Source organism: Bubalus bubalis, chromosome 1, assembly GCF_019923935.1.
Source record: "Bubalus bubalis isolate 160015118507 breed Murrah chromosome 1, NDDB_SH_1, whole genome shotgun sequence".
Taxonomy (NCBI): Eukaryota; Metazoa; Chordata; class Mammalia; order Artiodactyla; family Bovidae; genus Bubalus; species Bubalus bubalis.
In genome coordinates this window covers 43,634,997-43,656,217 of record NC_059157.1, presented here as the reverse complement: position 1 = coordinate 43,656,217, position 21,221 = coordinate 43,634,997, and the positions used below count along the sequence as shown (strand labels likewise).

The window sequence follows — 21,221 nt, the reverse complement described above, 5'->3', positions numbered from 1 at the left end:
CCAGCTGAATTAAGAACTAATCTAAGCACAGATCATTTTAAAAAGGAGCTAGAAGCTGTAAAGACAACCTAATCAAAAATAGGTAATTAAATCTGAGATTAAAAAGCACTCTAGAAGCAATGAATACCAGACTAAATGACATAGAAGAACACATAAGTGAACTGAACGACTAGGAATCACCCAATCAGAACAGCAGACAGAAAGACAAATGAAAAAAAAACAGGGCAATACACAGGATTAAACGGGCTTCCCTCGTGGCTCAGCTGGTAAAGAATCCACCAGCAATGCAGGAGACCTGGGTTTGATCCCTGGGTTGGGAAGATCCCCTGGAGAAGGGAAAGGCTACCCACTCCAGTACTCTGGCTTGGAGAATTCCATGGACAGTCCGTGGGGTCACAAGGGGTCAGACATGACTGAGCGACTTTCACTTTCACATGGGATTAAACTGTCAGCATTTACATTATAGAGATTGCCCACAAGGAAAAGAACGGGGGTCAAGTGTACTTTAAGACACTATTGACTAGAGATTTTTGCAGAAACTAACGCCTGTGGCCAGTGATTTGTTATATGAGTGAATACTGAAAGGTCTAGTGAATAACATTTGGGTAACAAAACACATGTTAATGCATCTCTGGTCAATAATGTGTAAGAAGTTATGGCTGAAAACTCCCCAAACCTTAAGCCAAGTACAGGAAGCACAGGAAGTTCCTGAATAAGGTGCATAAAGACAGACCCACACCGAGACACAGAATAACCAAAATGGCAAAAGTTGCAGAGGATTCAAAGCAGCAACAGGAGAGCAGTCAAATACAAAGGAATCCCCACAAGGCTTCAGCTGATTCCTTTGCAGAAAATCTGCAGCCTGAAAGGAGTGGCATGATGCATGCAAAATTCTAAAGGGCAAGACCTGCAAGCGAGGGTACTGCCCCAGCAGGAGCATCACACAGGATAGAAGGGGAGAAAGAATGTCTCAGGCAGTCACAAAACGAATTCAGCAATACTGATTCTAGTTCAGAATAAGTGCTGAAGGATCTTTTCCAAATGAAGGAGTAGTAAGAAGCTATAGGAAAGGGAAAGCCCAACAGGAAAGGCAAATATACTAAGGGTTTAAGGTCACTTAAACCAGTATGTATATCAATGAAAGTGAAGTGAAAGTGAAAGTGGAGTAGCTCCGTCCTGTCCCACTCTCTGCGACCCCGTGGATTGTAGCCTACCAGGCTCTTCCCTCCATGGGATTCTCCAGGCAAGAATACTGGAGTGGGTTGCCATTACCTTCTCCAGGGGATCTTCCCAGCTCAGGGATTGAGCCCGCGTCTCCTGCACTGCAGGCAGACACTTTAACCTCTGAGCCACCAGGGATTCCCTATGTATATCAATTGACTGATTCAAAATCAAGGCTGTATATTGTCACCCTGCTTATTTAATTTATATGCAGAGGATATCATGTGAAATAATGGGGCTGGATGAACCACAAACTGGAGTCAAGATTGCTGGGAGAAACAACCTCAGATATGCAGATGATGCCACACTAATGGCAGAAAGTGAAGAGGAACTAAGGAGCTTCTTGATGAAGGTGAAAGAGGAGCGTGAAAAAGCTGGCTTAAAACTCAACATTTAGCAAAACTAAGATCATGGCATCTGCTCCCATCACTTAATTGCAAATAGATGGTGAAAATGTGGAAGCAGTGACAGATTTCATTTTCTTGGGCTCCAAAATCACTGCAGATGGTGACTGTAGCCACAAAATTAAAAGACGCTTGTTTCTTGGAAGAAAAGCTATGACAAACCTAGACAGTGTATTAAAAAGCAGAGACATCACTTTGCCGACAAAGGTCTGTATAGTCAAAGCTACATGGTTTTTCCAGCAGTTACATACGGATGTGAGAACTAGACCATAAAGAAAGCTGAGTGCTGAAGAATAGCTGCTTTCAAACTGTCGTGCTAGGGAAGACTCTTGAGAGTCCCTTGGACTGCAGGGAGATCAAATCAGTCAATCCTAAAGGAAATCAACCCTAAATGTTCACTGGAAGGACTGATGCTGAAGCTGAAGCTCCAGTACTTTGGCCACCTGATGCAAAGAGCCAATTCATTGGAAAAGACCCTGATGCTGAGAAAGATTGAAGGCAGGAGGAGAAGGGGGCAACAGAGGATGAGATGGTTGGATGATATCACTAACTCAATGGACATGAGTCTGAGCAGACTCAGGGAGATATTGAAGAACATGGTATCCTGGCATGCTGCAGTTTATAGGGTCGCAAAGAGTTGGACGTGAATTAGCAACTGAACAGCAACATAATTGTAAAAGCAGTTATAGCCACTAACAGTAAGGAGATGAACATCAAGATGTAAAATATAACATCAAATATATAGAAAGTGTACAAGGGGAGTTAAAAAAAAAAAGATCTTTTAGAAAGTGTTTGACCTTAAATGACTGTCAGTTTAAAGCAAGTGTATAAAATTATGAGTCAACATATGATCCCCATGGTAATCATAAACCAAAACCTACAATAGATACAAGATACACAAAAACCAAAAATGAAAGGAAACCAAGCATAGTACCAAAGAAAAACCAAACCTCAACAGGAGAAACAAGAAGTGAACAGAGAACTACAAAAAAAAAAAAAAGGAAAACAGGGAATAAAATGGCATTAAGTATGTAGTTGTTGTTGTTCGGTTATTAAGTCATGTTTGACTATTTTCGACTCCACAGACTGTAGCACGCCAGGCTCCTCTGTCCTTCACTGTCTCCTGGAGTTTGCTCAAACACATGTCCATTGAGTCAGTGATGCCAACCAGTGATGCCACTCATCCCATCATCTCCTCCACCTGCCCTCAATGTTTCCCAGCATCAGGGTCTTTTCCAATGAGTCAGTTCTTTGCATCAAGTGACCTAAGTACTGGAGCTTCAACTTCAGCATCAGTCCTTCCAGTGAATATTCAGGGTTAATTTCCTTTAGGATTGACTGATTCGATCTCCTTGCTGTCCAAGGGACTCTCAAGAGTCTTCTCCAAAAATAAAAAAGAGTCTTCTCCAGCACTACAATTCAGAAGCATCAGTTCTTAAACCAGTACGTTGTGACATGCTTAGCAAAGTGCCTGACACATAGTAGGTTCTCAGTCTCTCCACCCCACCTGCCTCTGAAATTTAATTAGAATCAATTATAATCAATTAGAATGCTGCTTCTTTATCACATCTGAATGTCTAATTACACTTAAAGTCAATTTCTTTATTCTTAACAGTTTTTGATAAAAGATGAACAGTAATTTTCATGTATTTGAAAAATAGTCATAATAAATTATTTTCCCCCTGTGACCAGTAATCTTAAATTTTGATTCATGCCGTTAGTAAACAAGCTGAAAACATTTATTCTGTGCAGTACACCGAACACTGCAGAGTCATCTCACCTTCCATGTCCTCTCAACTTCGCATAATCCCTTCTATTGGAAAATTTAAAAACACATATTACTCAGAACTCTAATCAACCATGAATGCTTTTTTTTTAAATTGTGAACTAATTCTTACCCATTTTTCCGGCTGCCAGATAATTTGACTATAGTTTCCATTATAGCATCATTTTCTTATATTTTTCCTGTTTGTGATCTGATTCTTCAGTTCAGTTTAGTTCAGTCGCTCAGTCGTGTCCGAGTCTTCGTGACCCCATGAATTGCAGCACGCCAGGCCTCCCTGTCCATCACCATCTCCCAGAGTTCACTCAGACTCATGTCCATCGAGTCAGTGATGCCATCCAGCCATCTCATCCTCTGTCATCCCCTTCTTCTGCTGCCCCCCAATCCCTCCCAGCATTGTCTTTTCCAATGAGTCAACTCTTCACATGAGGTGGCCAAAGTACTGGAGTTTCAGCTTTAGCATCATTCTTAATGAGCCATAAAAGAAATTAAGAAATAAGCAAGAAACAGGAGTCAACACAGAAAAAGAAATGTAAACAGAAGTTGTAAAACAAAAAATAATTTAGGAAGTTAAGGGAATGGTTCCTTCCTCCCCTTCCTCTTTTCCCCCTCGTCCCTCCTCCATTTCTCACAAAGCCCTACGTCCACTGCAGGAGGTTCAGGAGTCCTCAGGGAGTTCGGAGCTCTGACCCTCACCTACCTCTGGTGAAATCACCTCTGTGGCCTCAGACGTGTTGCTGGTCATTACATGAATGTCTTAACTCCCAGCATCCACAAACAACCTCCGGGACTCCACGTGGGCTGTGTGTATACACAGCTTCCCTTTCTCTCCAGCTGAGGACTTTCGTTCTGTGTCAGGTTTTAACACCTGAACATCAAGGCCAGGTCTCTGTGCTTAGCGTGTTGAGGGGTGTGATGCTGGGTTGTGGGGAGACCCCCACAGTGCGTCTCTCACCAGTTTCACTCTGATGTATTACCCTCTGCTAGACACTGTGTCTCCAGCTAAAAAAGTGTAGCAGTCCCTGCAGGTCTGACCTGCCTGTCTTGTCTTTCCTTGCACCATTAACTTGGTTGGTCATCTCAGGTAATTTGACTCCTGTGCCCACTGTGTTAACAGCTCACCTCTTCACACGGCATCTGGGGCCACCGGATCCCAGACAGGAATTGCACACAAAGGAGAAAGAATAGGGGCAGTAGAGTGGTTTGCGTGGCTGTGAGCTGTCTTGGCTGGCAGCCTGCTCTCCCTGTGGTAAAACACAGCTATTTGCAGCAATGACATGGGATATTACAGGGTTCTCTCTGTCCTGAACAAATAAGTTAAAATCTCTCTGCCTTATTTTTTTTCCCCGTGGGTGGTAGATAGCTGAACCCCCTAGTGGAGCCAACAGAATAAAGAGGAAAAGATATAACAGCTGTGTCTGCCTGTGAAAGTCATTTTTGTTTAGACATAGAACAGAAATCGCTGCAGAAACATATTGAAGCATTAGTGCATGTTGGTGGGGGTAGGGGGAAGAATTAATTACTGTGTCCCAGGCTGTCCTAAAGCATCACACTCACATACAGAGACTTTTGTTCTTATTGTTCAGCTGCTTGGTTGTGCCTAACTCTTTGTGACCCCATGGACTGCAGCAAGCCAGGCTTCCCTGTCCTTCACTATCTCCCAGAGCTTGCTCAAACTCCCATCCATTGAGTCAGTGATGCCATCCAACCATCTCACCCTCTGTCACCTCCTCTTCCTCCTGCCTTCACTCTTTGCCAGCATCTGGGTCTTTTCCAGTGAGTCAGTTCTTCACATCAGGTGGCCAAAGTACTGGAGCTTCAGCTTCAGCATCAGCCCTTCCAATGAATATTCAGGGTTGATTTCCTTTAGGATTGACTGGTTTGATCTCCTTGTTGTCCAAGGGACTCTTAGGAGTCTTCTCCAACACCACAGTTCAAAAGTATCAAAGACTTTAGCCATTTGTATTTTAACATTTTCATAACATAAAAATGTAACCAGGAAAACTGATTTTAGACTTTACATTGAAGAAGCTTATTATTAGGAAGCCGTTAAAAGCTATCAGTCTCCTGTTGTTAAAATTGCTGTAGAAGCCACTATATTGCTTGATTTTGAAGTCTAGTGGCCCAGAGCAGAAAGTGGAGCTTTCAAGGCTGTAGGATTTCACACTAAGCCTTTACCGTGAGCTTGTCAATGAAGGAAAGTTACAGGGCTCAAAATAGCCTAGAATTAAAACTCCCCTCCGTCCTCCCCAGCATTCTATGCAAAACAAAGAAATCTCTCACCCGAAGGAAAAAAAAAAAACAGACATTAAAGTTGATTACACCCAGTTCCCAGCCGGTCCAGCCTCTGGCCCATCTCCAGAATTCCTTGCCCCAGACCTTTAAGAGAGAACTACGCCGAACAACCTTGGAGAAGAACAGGCCCCTTAAGACAGTAGATTTCCATGTATATGCCTACATACACTTCCTCTTTTCTTGGGTTAGTGCAGCAGCTCACTAATCTGACTGCTGCCCCTTCTTGCCTCATTAAAGGTGATCTGTTCCTGTAAAGTGCCGGTCTCCTTCTTCTTCCGAACCTCGCCTTCTCTAACTCCTTATCCTACAAACTTCCCAAAACCACAAGGAGGAGTTCACCTTCTCTGCAGTATGTTTCATTTATAAATGTTGTTGTTATTTAGTCTCTCAGTTGTGCCCAACTCTTTGTGTCCCCCTGGACTGCGGCCCACCGGGCTCCTCTGTCCCCCTGGGATTCCCCAGCTAAGAACGCTGGAGTGGGCTGCCATCCTCCCCTCCAGGGTTGTAACTAGAGCTGCGTGTAAAGTATGTGTGATGTGCTTCCCTCTGCAGTGGTGACCTGCCTGGACCCAAGGCACGTGCCCCAGAGCCTCCCCAAGGGTTTTGAGTATGCAGTGTCGTGTATCAGTATCAGTGCAAGAGGGGCTTCTGTCTTCTGGGATCTTCCGCCCTCACCTGCATGGCAAACGGCCTGTGGGATCGCTCTCTGCCCAAGTGTCTGGGTGAGTGGGGTCATCTGGGCTCTCATGCCGCAGAGCCCTGAAAGAACGCTGCCAACACAACACGTGTTTTGCTTTTTTAAGTATTCAAAAAGGTATTGATTTTTTATTCTACCTGACCGCATCACAAATCGTATTAGTTTTTATGATATCTTTAAAGAAATCACCAAATACAACTCAAAACTAGTTTCAGGGGAAGACAGGCACGGGGTGCAGGTCGTTCACAAACTGGTCCCAGAGGACAAGGGACTCGGTCAGCTCCGCCTGGACCCTGCTGTCCCTGTGTCCGCTCGTCAGTGCTCGTTTCCTGCTTCAGCCCGGCAGGCGGGCAGATCCTCCAGTTCACCTGGGTGCCAGCAGCCTCCAGACTGTGCCTCTCGCAACACGCTGCCTCCCTGGGGACCCACGTTCAGAGATACTGCAAAAGGCTATAGTATGGAGGCTATAGTATGGAGTCTCCATCTATGGACCCAGTATCTGTGGCTGGAAGCGTGGAGCACTCTGGGGGCCTCACTTGTCTCATTGGCACTTCCAGGACAGTCCAGTGTGAGCCTGATAAAGAAGAAGGCACCCTGGTTGGCACTTCCTCCTGACCCTTAGGTTTAACCAAGAGGAAGAGCGGGGGCGGTTGGGGGGGGGTGCTCCTCCAGGCAGACAGAATTACAGGTCATGGATCTAGGTTCCCAGAAAACGTTATTATCAGTATGCAGATGAGCAAGGACATTTTCTTTTTCACCCACTGGCTACATTATTACTTTCTTTCCCTTGAAATAGCATATTGTCCTTGAGTTCAAAGAGAATCGTCTTGTGTCTTGTTAAAACAGAGTCTGAAAATGAAGGAAAGGGAGTCACTCTCCTTGGTCCTTTAAAAATCAATCAGAAACAAAACATTTCTTAGACTCAAAATCTTATCTTTTTAGTATTCATTTTGTGTGCATAGAGAAAACGGGAAATGACAATTACATTATGAATTGAAATACTGGAAAAATGTGATAGTCCATTTTACCCCTCATGATTACAGCGTTTTCAGTACATTTGCAGAGTGGACTGGTGCTGGAGACTTTTCCTGCAAGTCAAGGTCCCTCAAAGCCCTTTGGGAGAAGGCAATGGCACCCCACTCCAGTACTTTGCCTGGAAAATCCCATGGATGGAGGAGCCTGGTAGGCTGCAGTCCATGGGGTCGCTAAGAGTTGGACACGACTGAGCGACTTCACTTTCACTTTTCACTTTCATGCACTGGAGAAGGAAATGGCAACCCACTCCAATGTTCTTGCCTGCAGAATGTCAGGGACAGGGGACCCCCGCCTGGTGGCTGCCGTCTGTGGGGTCACACAGAGTCGGACACGACTGAAGTGACTTAGCAGCAGCAGCAAAGCCCTTTGAATCTGCCTGGAAACCTGTGTCAAATTCTAAGTGTAACAATACAGTTAGTATCTGTGGAGAAAGAGAGCAATGCCTTCCAAAAACAAATGTACAAGCGTATAGGACCCCAAACCCCCACATCTATGAATGTGTTACAGTTCTCAGCATATGTTGTGTGCTCTGGTTTTCCGTGCCTTCATACATGGGAACTTTTCAGAGAAATTAGTTTTATTTTCTCCCCAAAGATATACCTAGCCTCTTCCCTGGCCTCCCCGAGACTTCCATTAGTGGTTGTGATGATGCCCCAGACCTCCAGGAACCAGCTTTTCACTGCTCTCGTTTTCCCAGGTGGAGAGTTCCCACCTCTGCTGTCCTGAACCTCTGGAGTTACCGGAACTTGGGAACAGTGCTCTCAGAGGAGTGCTTTGTTTTCACAGGCTCTGCAGTGGCTAGGCTAGCTTCCATCTCTTTTTGTGCCAATTTTTTTATTTACCTGGAACTGATCATTCACCAACCGTGTCACTGATTCTCCTCGAGTTAGTTTCTTTTCAGGACTCTAGATAAACTCCTGTTTTCCGATGAGTGGATGTCAGTCAGGATGAGAGAGTGTCAGGGGAGGGTGAATGTGACTCGGGGGGCACTGGGGCCTTTCTGAAACCTGCCTCTCTGGTTGGTGTCGCTCTGCGGTTGCCGATGACCAAATGCAATCTCTCTTGGATGTAAAATCAGCTCCCTTTGGATCGTTTCTGGCACCCTCAGTCCAGGTAGTTGTTTGAACATGGTATACTTTTTTTTTAATGGTTAACCATAAAAATTTTGGACTTTACAAAAAGACAGAACTCTTTACCATCCTGTGGTAATCTGGATTCTAGAATTTTCCTTTTTCAGGAATAATGATCAGATGATGGGCCTCATTTGGTATAAAGAAATAAATGGAATACTTGAGGGAAAAATGAATTATTAATTTATTATGACTTTTTAACTTAAACATTTTATCCTCTATTAAAAAGATTAATAGAGGATATATGTATACGTAGCTGATTCACTTTGTTGCACAGCAGAAACTAACACAATATTATAAAGCACCTAGATCCAATTTTAAAATACTAAAAAAAAGACATTTTAGATTGCCACCTATTCAAGGAAAAATTGTTAGAATGGTCTGTCTAGACTGTGATCTGGAAGAGGGAGCAGATTTGACCGAGTTTTGTCCCATGCAAAGCATACTAACTGAAGAAATAATGGTGATAGCTTTGGCGGGTCTGTGGTAGTCTCTACCATTTTGTATGAACACCGCTTACTTAGTATACAGTTAAGGGAAAATGGAAAAATTTAGGTAGATGACTTTCTTTTTCAAAATCTCAATGTCAATTTCTACCTTCAGCAAAGCTACCTTAATTAAAAAACAAACAAACAAAAAGCTTCACTGACGGACCTTTTCCTGGTCTTCAGTCATGTGTGAGGGAGGGTCGTCTGAAAGTTGATGCTTCTTATCCACAGGGTACCAGGGATGTGTTTTCGTTAATAGGCGGTGATCATATGAGTCTCTAAAGTACAGTGACCAACACAGAGCAGCTTAACAGGAACAATATACTTATTATTTTCTCTTCTTCTTAAGTGATGTCGTGTGGACACCCTGGTGTCCCTGCCAACGCCATACTCACAGGAGACCTGTTCACCTATGGGGCCGTGGTCCACTACTCGTGCCGAGGGAGCCGCAGTCTCGTGGGCGACAGCAGCAGAGCCTGCCAGGAGGACAGTCACTGGAGCGGAGCCCTGCCCCACTGCACAGGTGGGCTGGCGCGGGCAGTCGTCCACTGCGTGGACACGGACTGGCGGCGCCCGTCTCCAAAGTGGTTACTAACCCATTCCAGCCGAGCACGCCCCTAGGACACATCCCCGGCATCTGCGGCTTCTTCTCTTTGAATGAATGCATGTCCAAGCACGGTTTCTCCTGCTGGAGCTCCGGGAGCCTCCCACCCCTGACTAGGAAGCCTGCTCGCCTTGACTCAGCTTGCCCTCCCTTTTCTCTCCTTCTGCTTCCTCAGTTCTTCCATATCTTTCCTATCTCCACCATCAACAATCACATCGGTCCTGTTTGGAAAGAAATCATCTTAATTCTTCCATGAATGTTTCATAATAACTCAGTGGATCACACCTCTTATTTGATTTTTTTATTTCCAACACACCTTCCCCCATCTCCTTGTGGGCATCCTCACCAGCATTTCCAGTGAGCAATTCCTGCACTCACTGTCCCCAGTGTTTTGTTTCTTCCAAAGAATATCAATTATTGTCACTACCATATTTTAATAAACTGTTTTGACTTTAGTTACATATAAACAAATTCTTAGAGTCTTCTACTTTTGTGCTATAATAAGGAAAATCTTTCTCATAGGATTTCCAGAATGTTATATGACTGGGGCCATGTTTGATACACATTTACATAAAACTTCATTCTCTGTGAACATAACAGCCCTGGTTTTAAGCAGCATCATCTACTGCCATGTGTTTTGTGTTCTGCAGGAAATAGCCCTGGATTTTGCAATGATCCGGGGACCCCAGGCCAAGGGTCTTGCCTTGGAGAGGAGTTTAAGGCCAAGAGCCTCCTGCGCTTCTCCTGTGAAATGGGCTACCAGCTGCGGGGCTCGGCCGAGCGGACGTGTCTGCTCAATGGATCCTGGTCAGGACTGCAGCCCGTGTGCGAGGGTGAGTGGGTCCTAGCCTGAAAGTCAGCGCTGCAGGTTGAAACCGGGTAGCTCACTCTGAAATGACCAGTGACGCTCCGCAACATCTTACAGATTATGCTGTTTCTACAATTAACCTGTTTTTCCCCCAAACTTAAGAGAATCATCAGGAAGTCTTCTCCTGGTGACCGTCTCTGTGTGGCACTCAGGGTGTTATGGCTGGTGGGGCTGAGAACGCAGGTGAAGGTGCTGTGAGCAGGGCAGGTCCTGACGGGGGCTCCCTGCTGCTGGAACACATTTCATTCACATGTTATTTCCAGTCTGTCAGCGCCCTGGTCTTAATTCCTTGCACTTTTTAAAAAATTAATTAACTTATGGGGTCTTGGTTGCATCATGTGGGATCCAGTTCCCTGACCAGGGATCAAACCTGGGTCCCTTGCTTTGGGATCATGGAGTCTTAGCCACTGGACCACAAGGGAAGTCCCTCTGGCAAATTTAAACAGTCAAAAAACTAAAGCAGTTGAGAGTAAGTCATGTTTTCCGTAAAAATCTCACTTTGTTGCTGGGGTACCACACTATGAGTTCTTTCCCAACAAAACATAAATGAATTCATTTATTCGATTAGGAGAGCTTAATTAGATTTCACTTCATGATGTACTTATCGCAGACTATGCAAAGTGCTTTTTAAATAGCATTTAGTTTATCAAAATGGTGTCATCACTGACTCAATGGACATGAGTTTGAGCAAACTTCAGGACATGGTGAAGGACAAGGAAGTCTGGCATGCTACAGTCCATGGAGTTGCAAGGAGTCAGACGTAACTTAGGAACAAATTCAGAAATTCAGAGGGTTCCTATAAAATCCTTTTAAACTTTCCCTTAAAATCTGTGTACAAAAAGAAGTTACTAAAATGTTTCAATGCTGAAAACATTTCTCAAATATGCAATGTTCCAGAAAATTGGTTATTTCTAATTGCATTGTACCTGGAAGAGGGTATGGCAACCCACTCTAGTATCCTTGCCTGGGGAATCCCCATGGACAGAAGAGCCTGGCGGGCTACAGTCCATGGCTCAAAGAGTCAGACACTATTGAGCGACTAAGCACAATGCATTGTATAGAAATCATGGGAAGTTGTGTGAGTGATAGTACAGTTACACTCGGAAAAGCCACAAATGATGTCTAGGAATATATGACTAATCCCTTCCCACTCCTGCACACACACTTACAACTCTTAAAACTGTGGAGAATCTATCGCTTTCTGGTTTTTCTTACTTGCTATCATAGGTCCGTATCTTTGGGGCACACATTCTTTTCTGTAGAAAGTGGGGTTATCAGCAACTTTTCATTGCCACAAAGGTTGGCCATGACCTATGTACTCAATCCCTTGACCAAGGTCATGCCCCTCCTAATGAATTTACCTTCTCTGAATCTATTTAAAAATATATTAGATTTTGATGGGATATATTAATTAATTTTTAAAACAGGTTCATGAATTATGAGAGAAATACTGAAAAATTCTTAAGCATCAAAAACCTTAAATTTCTGATAACTATTTTCATCACTTTAAATCATGTTTTCTTTTGTTAAGATCTAGTCTTTGAATCACAGGCTCACTGACTTAGCTTTTCAAATGCATATATCTTACCAAGTTGTGTAAATGTAACTACATTTTGGGGGTAACTCCTAATCCTATTTCCCAGGAGATTACGATAAAGTTGACCTTTATTCACGTAATGGACATGTGACTAAAGTGATGATAATGAAAAGAAAAATACTAATATGTCTATACAAGATGGTGGCATTTTGCACTTAGTATGGCTTTCCAGGTGGCTCAGTGGTAAAGAATCCACCTGCCAATGCAGGAGATGCAGGAGACATGGTTTCAATCCCTAGGTTGGGAGGATCTAGAGGAAGAAACGGCAATCCACTCCAGTATTCTTGCCTGAAGAATCCCAATGGACAGAGGAGCCTGGTGGGCTACAGTCCATGAGGTCACAAAGAGTCAGATGTGACTGAGCATGCATGCACATGTGTAATCTTACAACAGGGAAGAGTTATCTTTTTTATCAATTTTATAGTGAAGACACTACATGTTGAGAACTCAAATTGATCATTCACATTGATTTAACTTTCATGAGAAGAGATTCAAACCTATGACTATCTCAGTTTAACAGCAATCATCCTAATACAGCATGCTAAGTGAGCAATATTGATACCAGTAAACAATAATGTGTAGTTGGAATAAGTATGATGCTGCTGCTGCTGCTAAGTCACTTCAGTCGTGTCCGACTCTGCAACCCCATAGACGGCAGCCCACCAGGCTCCCCCGTCCCTGGGATTCTCCAGGCAAGAACACTGGAGTGGGTTGCCATTTCCTTCTCCAATGCATGAAAGTGAAAAGTGAAAGTGCAGTTGCTCAGTCGTGTCCGACCCTCAGCGACCCCATGGACTGCAGCCTTCCAGGCTCCTCCGTTTATGGGATTTTCCAGGCATGAGTACTGGAGTGGGGTGCCACTGCCTTCTCTGAAGTATGATGCTACCTTATTACAAATTGAGTAGAAGACAATGATCTTTTACGAAAAGGAGGCACATTAACTAAATGTACTTTTAAAAAGATGTATTTAAAAATAAATTTTAACTTGTAATTTTCAAAATATCTTGTTTTCTATCATCCTTAAAATGTAATCTCTCATTTTGCCTAAGTGTCAGTCTTTGTATGCCTTGAAACCTCAGGACCTTGATATAAAAACAGATATGCTGACCCTGTTTCTAATCTACACTTTAATAGGCATGATCATCAGTGAAAGTATCCCTGTCAGGAAAAAAAAAGTTAACCATGAATTTGACTATATCAAATACAATAGTAGAGTGGACTTTATTATAAACATCAGGGTGTCATTATTATGATGGACATTCCTTTACTGACAATACATTTGTCTGTGAATTAAGTCGAATATGTTTCAACAGTCACCTGCTTTATTTCAGCATTAGCCTTTCACAGGTCACTTTTGAAAACTGCTGCATAGATTTTAATATTCCAGATATGACTGGAATAATATATAGTGACATGAGTCTCTTTTGTTACAAGTTGGATCAATGCAATTCTTTGCTGTGCCAGGTTTGCACCCATACTCATGAACAATAACTGTGCATAGGAAGGAATGGATCAGTGTTTGTGGAATGGAGTAGTGTTCTTTAATAGGCTTGGATTTTTGCTAAGTGAAATTTTAATTTATGTCACAGCCGTCAAAGAACTCTGAGCTTTAGAGGATGTTAGGTATCGTCTGCCTCAGGACTGGTAAATATATCTCATCTCAGATGTCAACCAAGAAACCACTGAATGATCTGTGTTAGAAGGGATTGAAAGTCCAAACCCAGACTCATCAGGGAAGAAGGTTGTAACTGATTAGTTATAGCTGACGTAGAAAAGTGAAAGTGTTAATTGCTCAGTTGTGTCCGACTCTTTGCGACCGCAGGAACTGTGTAACCTGCTAGGTTCCTCTGTCCATGGGATTCTCCAGGCAAGAATACTGGAGTGGACTGCCATTTCCTTCTCTAGAGAATTTTCCCAACCCAGGGATCTAAACTAGGTCTCCTGCATTACAAGCGGATCCTTTACTGTCTGAGCCACCAGGGAAGCATAGGCACAGGCATTAAAGCACCAACAAGTATACTTTTTGTCAAACAAAATCTAGTCCAGTCTGAGGGTTATGTGCATTTTTTAACATTATATGATAGGGAATTCATAAACTTCTATAATAGTGACTTTTATTTTGAAATCTGTTTTCTTCCATGTTTTTAAGAACAGTGTATATTTGTTCACAGGCTAAGTTTGAAAGTGGAACAACTAAATAGGCCAGAGTATTTCAAATATTTTGATCATTCTCAGAAAAGGGACTCATGATACATTGTTGACATTAGAATTACATTCTTTGTATGTCTGTCCATTGTGCATTATTGTGGGAGGATTAAGGAGGAAAAATAACCATCTTTATGGTAAATAGGTTCAATGAAAAAAGGCAAAAAGCCTGTAAAGGACTGAGATCATCACATTGATACACACCCAGAAGCTGCCGAGTTTCCCTGTTCGCTAAGGAAAGAACACACCTGACGTACTCAGAGGGCAGACCTGCCTCACTGCCCATCCCAGCTGGAGTCTTCATTCCTGTGCAGGATGACACTGTGGTTATCTGGAGAGATTTAAGGTGCGGCCGTTCCAAAGCCAGGGGCACTAGTGTTAAAGAACTGCCTGCCAATGCAGGAGACAAAAGAGACTCAGTTTTGATCCTTGGGTGGAGAAGATCCCCTGGGGCAGGGAATGGCAACGCAGTACAGTATTTTTGCCTGGAAAGTCCCTTGGATAGAGAGAGCCTGGCAGGCTACAGTCCATGGGGTCGCAAAGAGTCAGACACGACTGAGCACTAATACAGAGCTTTTATAGACAGGAGGAGGGAGCTACATGCAGAAACAGCACAGATAGCTCTGAGAGTCATCTGCAGGTCGGTCACCGGTGGTCTGACCAGCGTCGTTTGGTTGTTTAAGTACAGTCAGTCTTCAGTTCCAGGATCGGTTTGTTCCCATTTCCCTGAGGCCACTTCTTACACTGTGGCAGCCTGTGTCATGGCTACAGTCTGGTCATCATGCAGTTAACTTCTCCACCTGGTGGGGGTTTCTGTTTCTACAAAAGAGCTCACAGGACATGGCTCACAGTTTTATCTATGGCCCTGGAGGAGGAACTGTTAAAGGTCCTTGACTTAATGACTAAACTGTTTTTGTCTTGTTGGACTGCTTTCTTTGGTTCTGCATTTTCTCACTTCTCTGATTAAACTCATTGTTTGGCTACAGTTTTTCTACAGACAAAAGGCAGGCAGAGGATGTGGGGGTGGGGGGAGGACCACAGTGTCCTTCCGATGACTTTTTAAATAAATGTGCAGTCTGTTATGCAGATGGCCCTCGACCTCTCGAGTTTATCACGTGGTAACGGGTCTCCATGCTGTTCTGTCTCCCCACAGCTGTGTCCTGTGGGAACCCGGGGACGCCCACCCACGGCAAGATCATCAGCAGCGATGGCGTGCTGTTCTCCAGCTCGGTGGTCTACGCCTGCTGGGACGGCTACAGGACCTCAGGGCTGACCACTCGCCACTGCACCGCCAATGGGACCTGGACCGGCACGGCCCCCGACTGCACAAGTGAGTGGCCGCCGTCCTGGCCAAATCCAGGTCCCCACAGCGACTTGTACTTGACTGAGAAAAAGGAGTTGATTTTACAGAGGGCTGTGTTGTTTAATCCCTAGGGAAAAAGGATTATGTCATACGTATGTTTGATAATATGACCACTTTCTAAGCACTTTTAGATTTTTCTTCACTTTCTTATTTATATGGTTAAAAGTGCTTTGCCTGGCTGGTTGGGTTGGATATTACAAAACTGAGTTCAGAAAAAGCAAGGTTCCTTCTCTCTGTAGACCAGTTAGTCTGAAGGGAAATGGTGCAGGAGCCTGTTCTCTGATCTCAGCCTGTGTCTCTGTCCTTGACCTTGTGGGGTGACCCCTCACGACGTCTGGTTAAGGACAGAACGCGGGTGACAGCTGTCATCCACACAGACAACGTCAGTGGAGTAGAAACAAGCGGTTCCAAACATGCAGCCTCCTGAGTGCCGGCCAGCGAAACCGTCCCCCAGAGAGGCTGGTGTCGCTGTGCTCAGCCACCGCATCATCGCTCTGAAGAGCAGCTTAAGGAGAGGCACTTAAACAGGAACCAGGAATAAGTCATCCCGTGATGATACTGTGTCTCTCTGTTTGTCTGTTCTCTGCTGATTAGTCATCAGCTGTGGAGACCCAGGGACCCTGGCTAACGGCATCCAGTTCGGGACCGATTTCACCTTCAACAAGACGGTCAGCTACCAGTGCAACCCCAGCTATACCATGGAGCCCGCCACGTCCCCCACCATCCGCTGCACCAAGGACAGTACCTGGAATCACAGCAAACCAACCTGCAAAGGCGAGTGTCGGGGCTTCTCTTGTGCGTCACTCACACGTGGAGAGTCTATTGAGTTAACATTTTACATCAGTTTGCGAGCACCCGTGTAAACCTTCTATGTGCTCAGCATTCCTGTAAACTCATTCGCAAATATTAAATCACTTCCTTTTCTTACTACCTTAATCTTGGTTTTACAGCCTGGAGACTGACTCACAGAGAGCTGCAGTAAATTCTCAGGGTCGCAGGTTAGGTCTGGGAGCCATCGGGCTTCAGGGCCGACTCTGGAGTCTGTGCTGTGAACCCAGCTCTGCTGTCTCGGTGTGCGTGGCTGTGTTGAGTCTGTGGCCATCATCACGGGGTTGGAGAGGTGGGTCAGAGCCGATCATCAGATAGGGCAGAACAGTGGCAGAGCCTGCCAGTGTCCTGATGCCTGGTGGGCCTCGGGTGCTGAGACTAACGAAGCCCTACAACGAGGAAGGGGTACAGGGAGGTTCACGACTTGGCTGGTGGACTTTCCAGGGAGACAGCAAGCAGGAAGAAAGCGTCCACATGGCTGGGGGACCATGGGGGCTAGCGGACCGCTGATGCAGGGCTGATCTGCAGGGTGAGTGTCTCCACTAGATCCACAGGGAGCTTCAGGCCTTCTCGGATGGGCGGGAGAGGACGTGGAGGCCGGCAGTGACCACACAGGAGAAAGGGGCGTCTTATCGTCGTTAGACGAGGGAGGGGGGAGAGCTGGAGCTGGAGTAGCAGGAAATCTCGGAGGAAGGTGCGTCCTGTCGAGTCTTTGAGGTCAGAGGAGCCCCCACCCCGAGGGCCGTTTACCCACTTCCGGCCGGGGCGGTTCTGGCGCATCCTGGTTTCCTCCCATCAGAGGGTGAGGAGCCCTGTCTCGTGTCCTTCTTTCCAGCTGCAGTTATTAACACCATGCAGCTCTGGGACAGGTGCTAAGAGGGTCTTTAATACAGCTCACACTGTCCTGTTGGGAGCATTCTAGTCCAGTGAGTGTGTCCATGGCGCTTATCCCTAGAACGTCTGATTTCTGGACTTCAGATCCATTTGTGTAGATCGTGTCCCTCTGTTTAGTGTCTGTTGGATTAACAATCCTTCCACAGCCATCCAGGCCCTCATGGAGGAGACCTCTCTCTTCTCCTGCTGGCCACCCTGTCCACTCCTCCCTGGAGGCACGTCACTCATCACCGTTCCCACCTGGGGGCCTGTCACCTGACCTCGACCTGTCTATAGACTGTTCCCCGAGTCTTCACTTAGGGGTTCTGCAGGAATCTTTGTTGAATGAGTGGATACATGGAGAGAAGGTGAATGGCAAGAGGAGGGCCCGTTTCCAGCTTCCAGGCGTGCACGTGTGGTTGTGTCTGTGTGTCTTTCTAAGAAGGTGTGAGCACCCGTGAGAAAGTGCAGGTAAGGAAATACAGCTGAGTCTCCTCTCCCGCCGCCTTCCGTGCCCAGACTGTCAGCGGCAAACCTCCTCCAGTGTGAAGTCTCGGAGCTCTTGGGTCTTCAGGGAGGTCTTAGACCAGGCGTCACAGAATAATGGCTGGAGTGGGCCAGGCAGACGCCAGCACCAGTGGGCACGTCACTCCTGGGAAGCCCCTGGATGTGACAGAACCCTGGCAAAGCGGTTTCTCACAGGGTCATCTCTAACCACGCAAGTGTTGGTGCTCAATTCTTCAGCAAGTGCATCAGCAGCCTATGTCTTTTGGAAACTATATGCTATGTTTATATAAAGAAAAAAGTACAGATAGAGAAATTCTTACCATCTGTGTATATAAACTCCAACGTTTGTTCTCATGTCATAGGACCACATTATGACTGGATTTGCCTCTGGTAAGGGCATCGCAACCGACTCTAGTACTCTTGCCTGGAGAATCCCCATGGACAGAGGAGCCTGGGGGGCTACAGTCCATGGGGTCACAACAAGTCGGACGCACACAAAAAGACATCAGTGGAATAGCATTCTTTCTTTCTTGCTCTTATACCTACTGAGACTGTGTTGTTTATTCCACTTTCATGGTGTGAAATGTTTTGACTTTGCTTTTGTAGACTTGATCTAAATTAATGAGGAAACATTGGATAAAAGTTTTATTCTTTTGATTCACTGTCTTCCTCAGTAATTTCACTATTAAAAAATTTGCCCCCTTGTAGAAGTCATGCAAAATGACATTGGAGCATTGCGTTGTGGTGGAAACTCTAGAATGTTGAATCCTGTTTGTTCTCTGACAGCCGTCATGTGTGGCCAGCCTCCTCCGGTCCAGGATGGGAAGGTGGAAGGAACGGACTTCCGCTGGGGTGCCAGCATCAGCTACAGCTGCGCCCACGGCTTCCAGCTCTCCCAGCCCGCCATCCTCTCCTGCGAAGGCCAAGGCGTCTGGAAAGGCGAGGTGCCCCAGTGCCTGCGTAAGTCCTCGGGGGCACAGACCACGGCACACAAACCTCGGGCTGCAGTCTGAGGAGGAGAGCCTGCAGGACTCGTAGCCAGGGTGCAATAGGTTAAAGGCTCCACGTTTGAGACCCGCTGCCCACGGGCAGATTCTGTGCTTTTCTTCATCGTTGATTCCTAAGGATTTAATGTGTGTATGTGCTTTGTGACCCATTGGACGATAGCCCTCTAGGATCCTCTGTCCATGGGCTTTTCTAGGCAAGAAGACTGGAGTGGGTTGCCATTTCCTTCTCCAGGGGATATTCCCTACCCAGGAATTGAACCTGCGTCTCCTGCACTGCAGGCTGATTCTTTACCCACTGAGCCTTCCGGGGCTTAATGGGAGGATTTAATGGGAAGCAGTTAGAGAAGCTGAATAGACTAACCTGACCCAGGGGCACAGACTGTGCACTCACCTCCTGGTTGTCTTCTTTAGCTGTGTTCTCTGGGGACCCCGGCACCACTGCCGAGGGGCGTCTCAGCGGCAAGACCTTCACCTACAGATCTAAAGTCTTCTTCCAGTGCAAGTCCCCCTTCCTCCTGGTGGGGTCGTCCGGGAGAGTCTGTCAGGCAGACAGCACCTGGAGTGGCGTCCAGCCCACCTGCATCGGTAATGATGGCAAGACAGCCCTGGGGGTGGGGAGAGGGCGTTTCATTCTAAAGCTGGAGTGTTTGTGGGCACACAGGCGATGCTCTCCTGGGAGATGCTCTGTGCAGGCACTGACCAGCCACGCTGATGGCAGCCTCTTTTAAATCCTGTCGCGGAGCCTGGAGTTGACGTGACAAGTCATTTAAAAACAGCTCCTAGACTCTCTTACCCTGGCAGCCCCGCCTCTGCCCATGTCAGCTGACAACCGTGATCTTCAGGGGAAATACCAGTTTGCTGAAGATCTCAATGTTGCTGTGGCAGCAGAAGGGCCCCCCCCTCCACTTCAGAGCCTGACACCCTCTCCCCCAGCCCACCCCTGCTCCCCAGTAAACCACCTGCTCTGTCAGCCATGGCTGAAAGGGCTACAGGGTCACGCGAGCTCTGTTGACCTTCCAACATGAAGTGAAACTTACAAGTTAAAAGAGATTCTCTACATGACCTAAACCCTTCATTTTTAGACTAAATCTCTGTCTCTTAGGAAGGGTTCAGGTGGAAATTATACTGGTCAACAGTCACTGCGTCAGTGACAAAGGAACCAGAACCCTCCCTGCCTCCTTCCCAGCCTCTCTCCACCTCACCCTGCAGACTGAATGAGTGAGGGCCGGCTGCTCCGCGCACCCTGCTTCCCCAAGTGGGAGAGGGCCTTCTGCACACGGGCCTTCTGCACACACGCAGCAAGCAGGGAATGACTTCTATCCCTGGTTGTTTTCTAAGAAAGTAAATATCTACTTAAAAATACAGTGTCAACAATAATTTCTTTGAAACACTGCTTTTCCTAATTAAACTTTACTGCCATTGGGCTAAAACTATTGCTTTGCTTTCAGTTCAGTTCAGTCGCTCAGTTGTGTCCGACTCTTTGCGACCCCATGAATCACAGCACGCCAGGCCTCCCTGTCCATCACCAACTCCCGGAGTTCACCCAAACTCTTGTCCATCGAGTCGGTGATGCCATCCAGCCATCTCATCCTCTGTTGTCCCCTTCTCCTCCTGCCCCCAATCCCTCCCAGCATCAGACTCTTTTCCAATGAGTCAACTCTTCGCATGAGGTGGCCAAAGTATTGGAGCTTCAGCTTTAGCATCAGTTCTTCCAAAGAACACCCAGGACTGATCTCCTTTAGAATGGACTGGTTGGATCTCCTTGCAGTCCAAGGGACTCTCAAGAGTCTTCTCCAACACCACAGTTCAAAGGCATCAATTCTTCGGTGTTCAACTTTCTTCACAGTCCAACTTTCACATCCATATATAGCTATTTCTGAAAATCTAAAAAAAAAAAAAGGTTTTTTTCTCTTCCCAATAGGTTAGTTTCTCTTGAAAACATACTTTTTTAAAGTTATCCATTTTGTTTTCCCATCAGCAGCTGGAGAGCTGCCGTACTGGTACTGAAGCCACTCATTGATTGCCGAAGTACTACAGGTTTTTAGAAAAATATCACTGTTGGTCTACCATATGCTTTTATTTTGAAGCATTAAGTATATTCCCCATTTTGAAATCTTGAAGAAAATTAATTTAAGACATTTAGAATAATAGATGACCAAATGAGATGGTGATTAATTAAATCAATACAAAATAAAAGGTCATAATAGGTAATTATTGAAGATTATATATCATTAACCAACCAATACAGTATGTCAGTAGAGAAAAATTAAACCAGAGAATGGAAAAGAATGTGCTTCTTCTGACATAGAAAATAAT

General features: G+C 45.6%; 1 protein-coding gene and 1 long non-coding RNA gene across 6 annotated transcripts in view; one reads left to right on the top strand and one right to left on the bottom strand.

The window, feature by feature from the left end:
- Positions 1-7,692: 7,692 nt before the first annotated feature.
- The window catches only part of LOC112577753 (CUB and sushi domain-containing protein 1), a 37,364-nt gene continuing 23,835 nt past the window's right edge, over positions 7,693-21,221 (top strand). For all 5 annotated transcript variants that reach the window (XM_025280974.3, XM_025280968.3, XM_025280946.3 and 2 more), the window contains exons 1-6: positions 7,693-9,576; positions 10,308-10,490; positions 15,481-15,657; positions 16,285-16,464; positions 18,685-18,858; positions 19,317-19,490. In XM_025280974.3, coding sequence (XP_025136759.3) covers positions 9,405-9,576; positions 10,308-10,490; positions 15,481-15,657; positions 16,285-16,464; positions 18,685-18,858; positions 19,317-19,490 — 1,060 coding nt within the window. In that variant the 5' untranslated portion in view covers positions 7,693-9,404. The remainder of the gene's footprint in view (positions 9,577-10,307; positions 10,491-15,480; positions 15,658-16,284; positions 16,465-18,684; positions 18,859-19,316; positions 19,491-21,221) is intronic.
- LOC123332616 lies at positions 14,887-19,431 on the bottom strand. Its single transcript, XR_006549514.2, has 2 exons — positions 19,297-19,431; positions 14,887-19,018 (listed from the first exon to the last, which is right to left on the bottom strand). It is a non-coding gene; the product is annotated as an uncharacterized LOC123332616 (long non-coding RNA).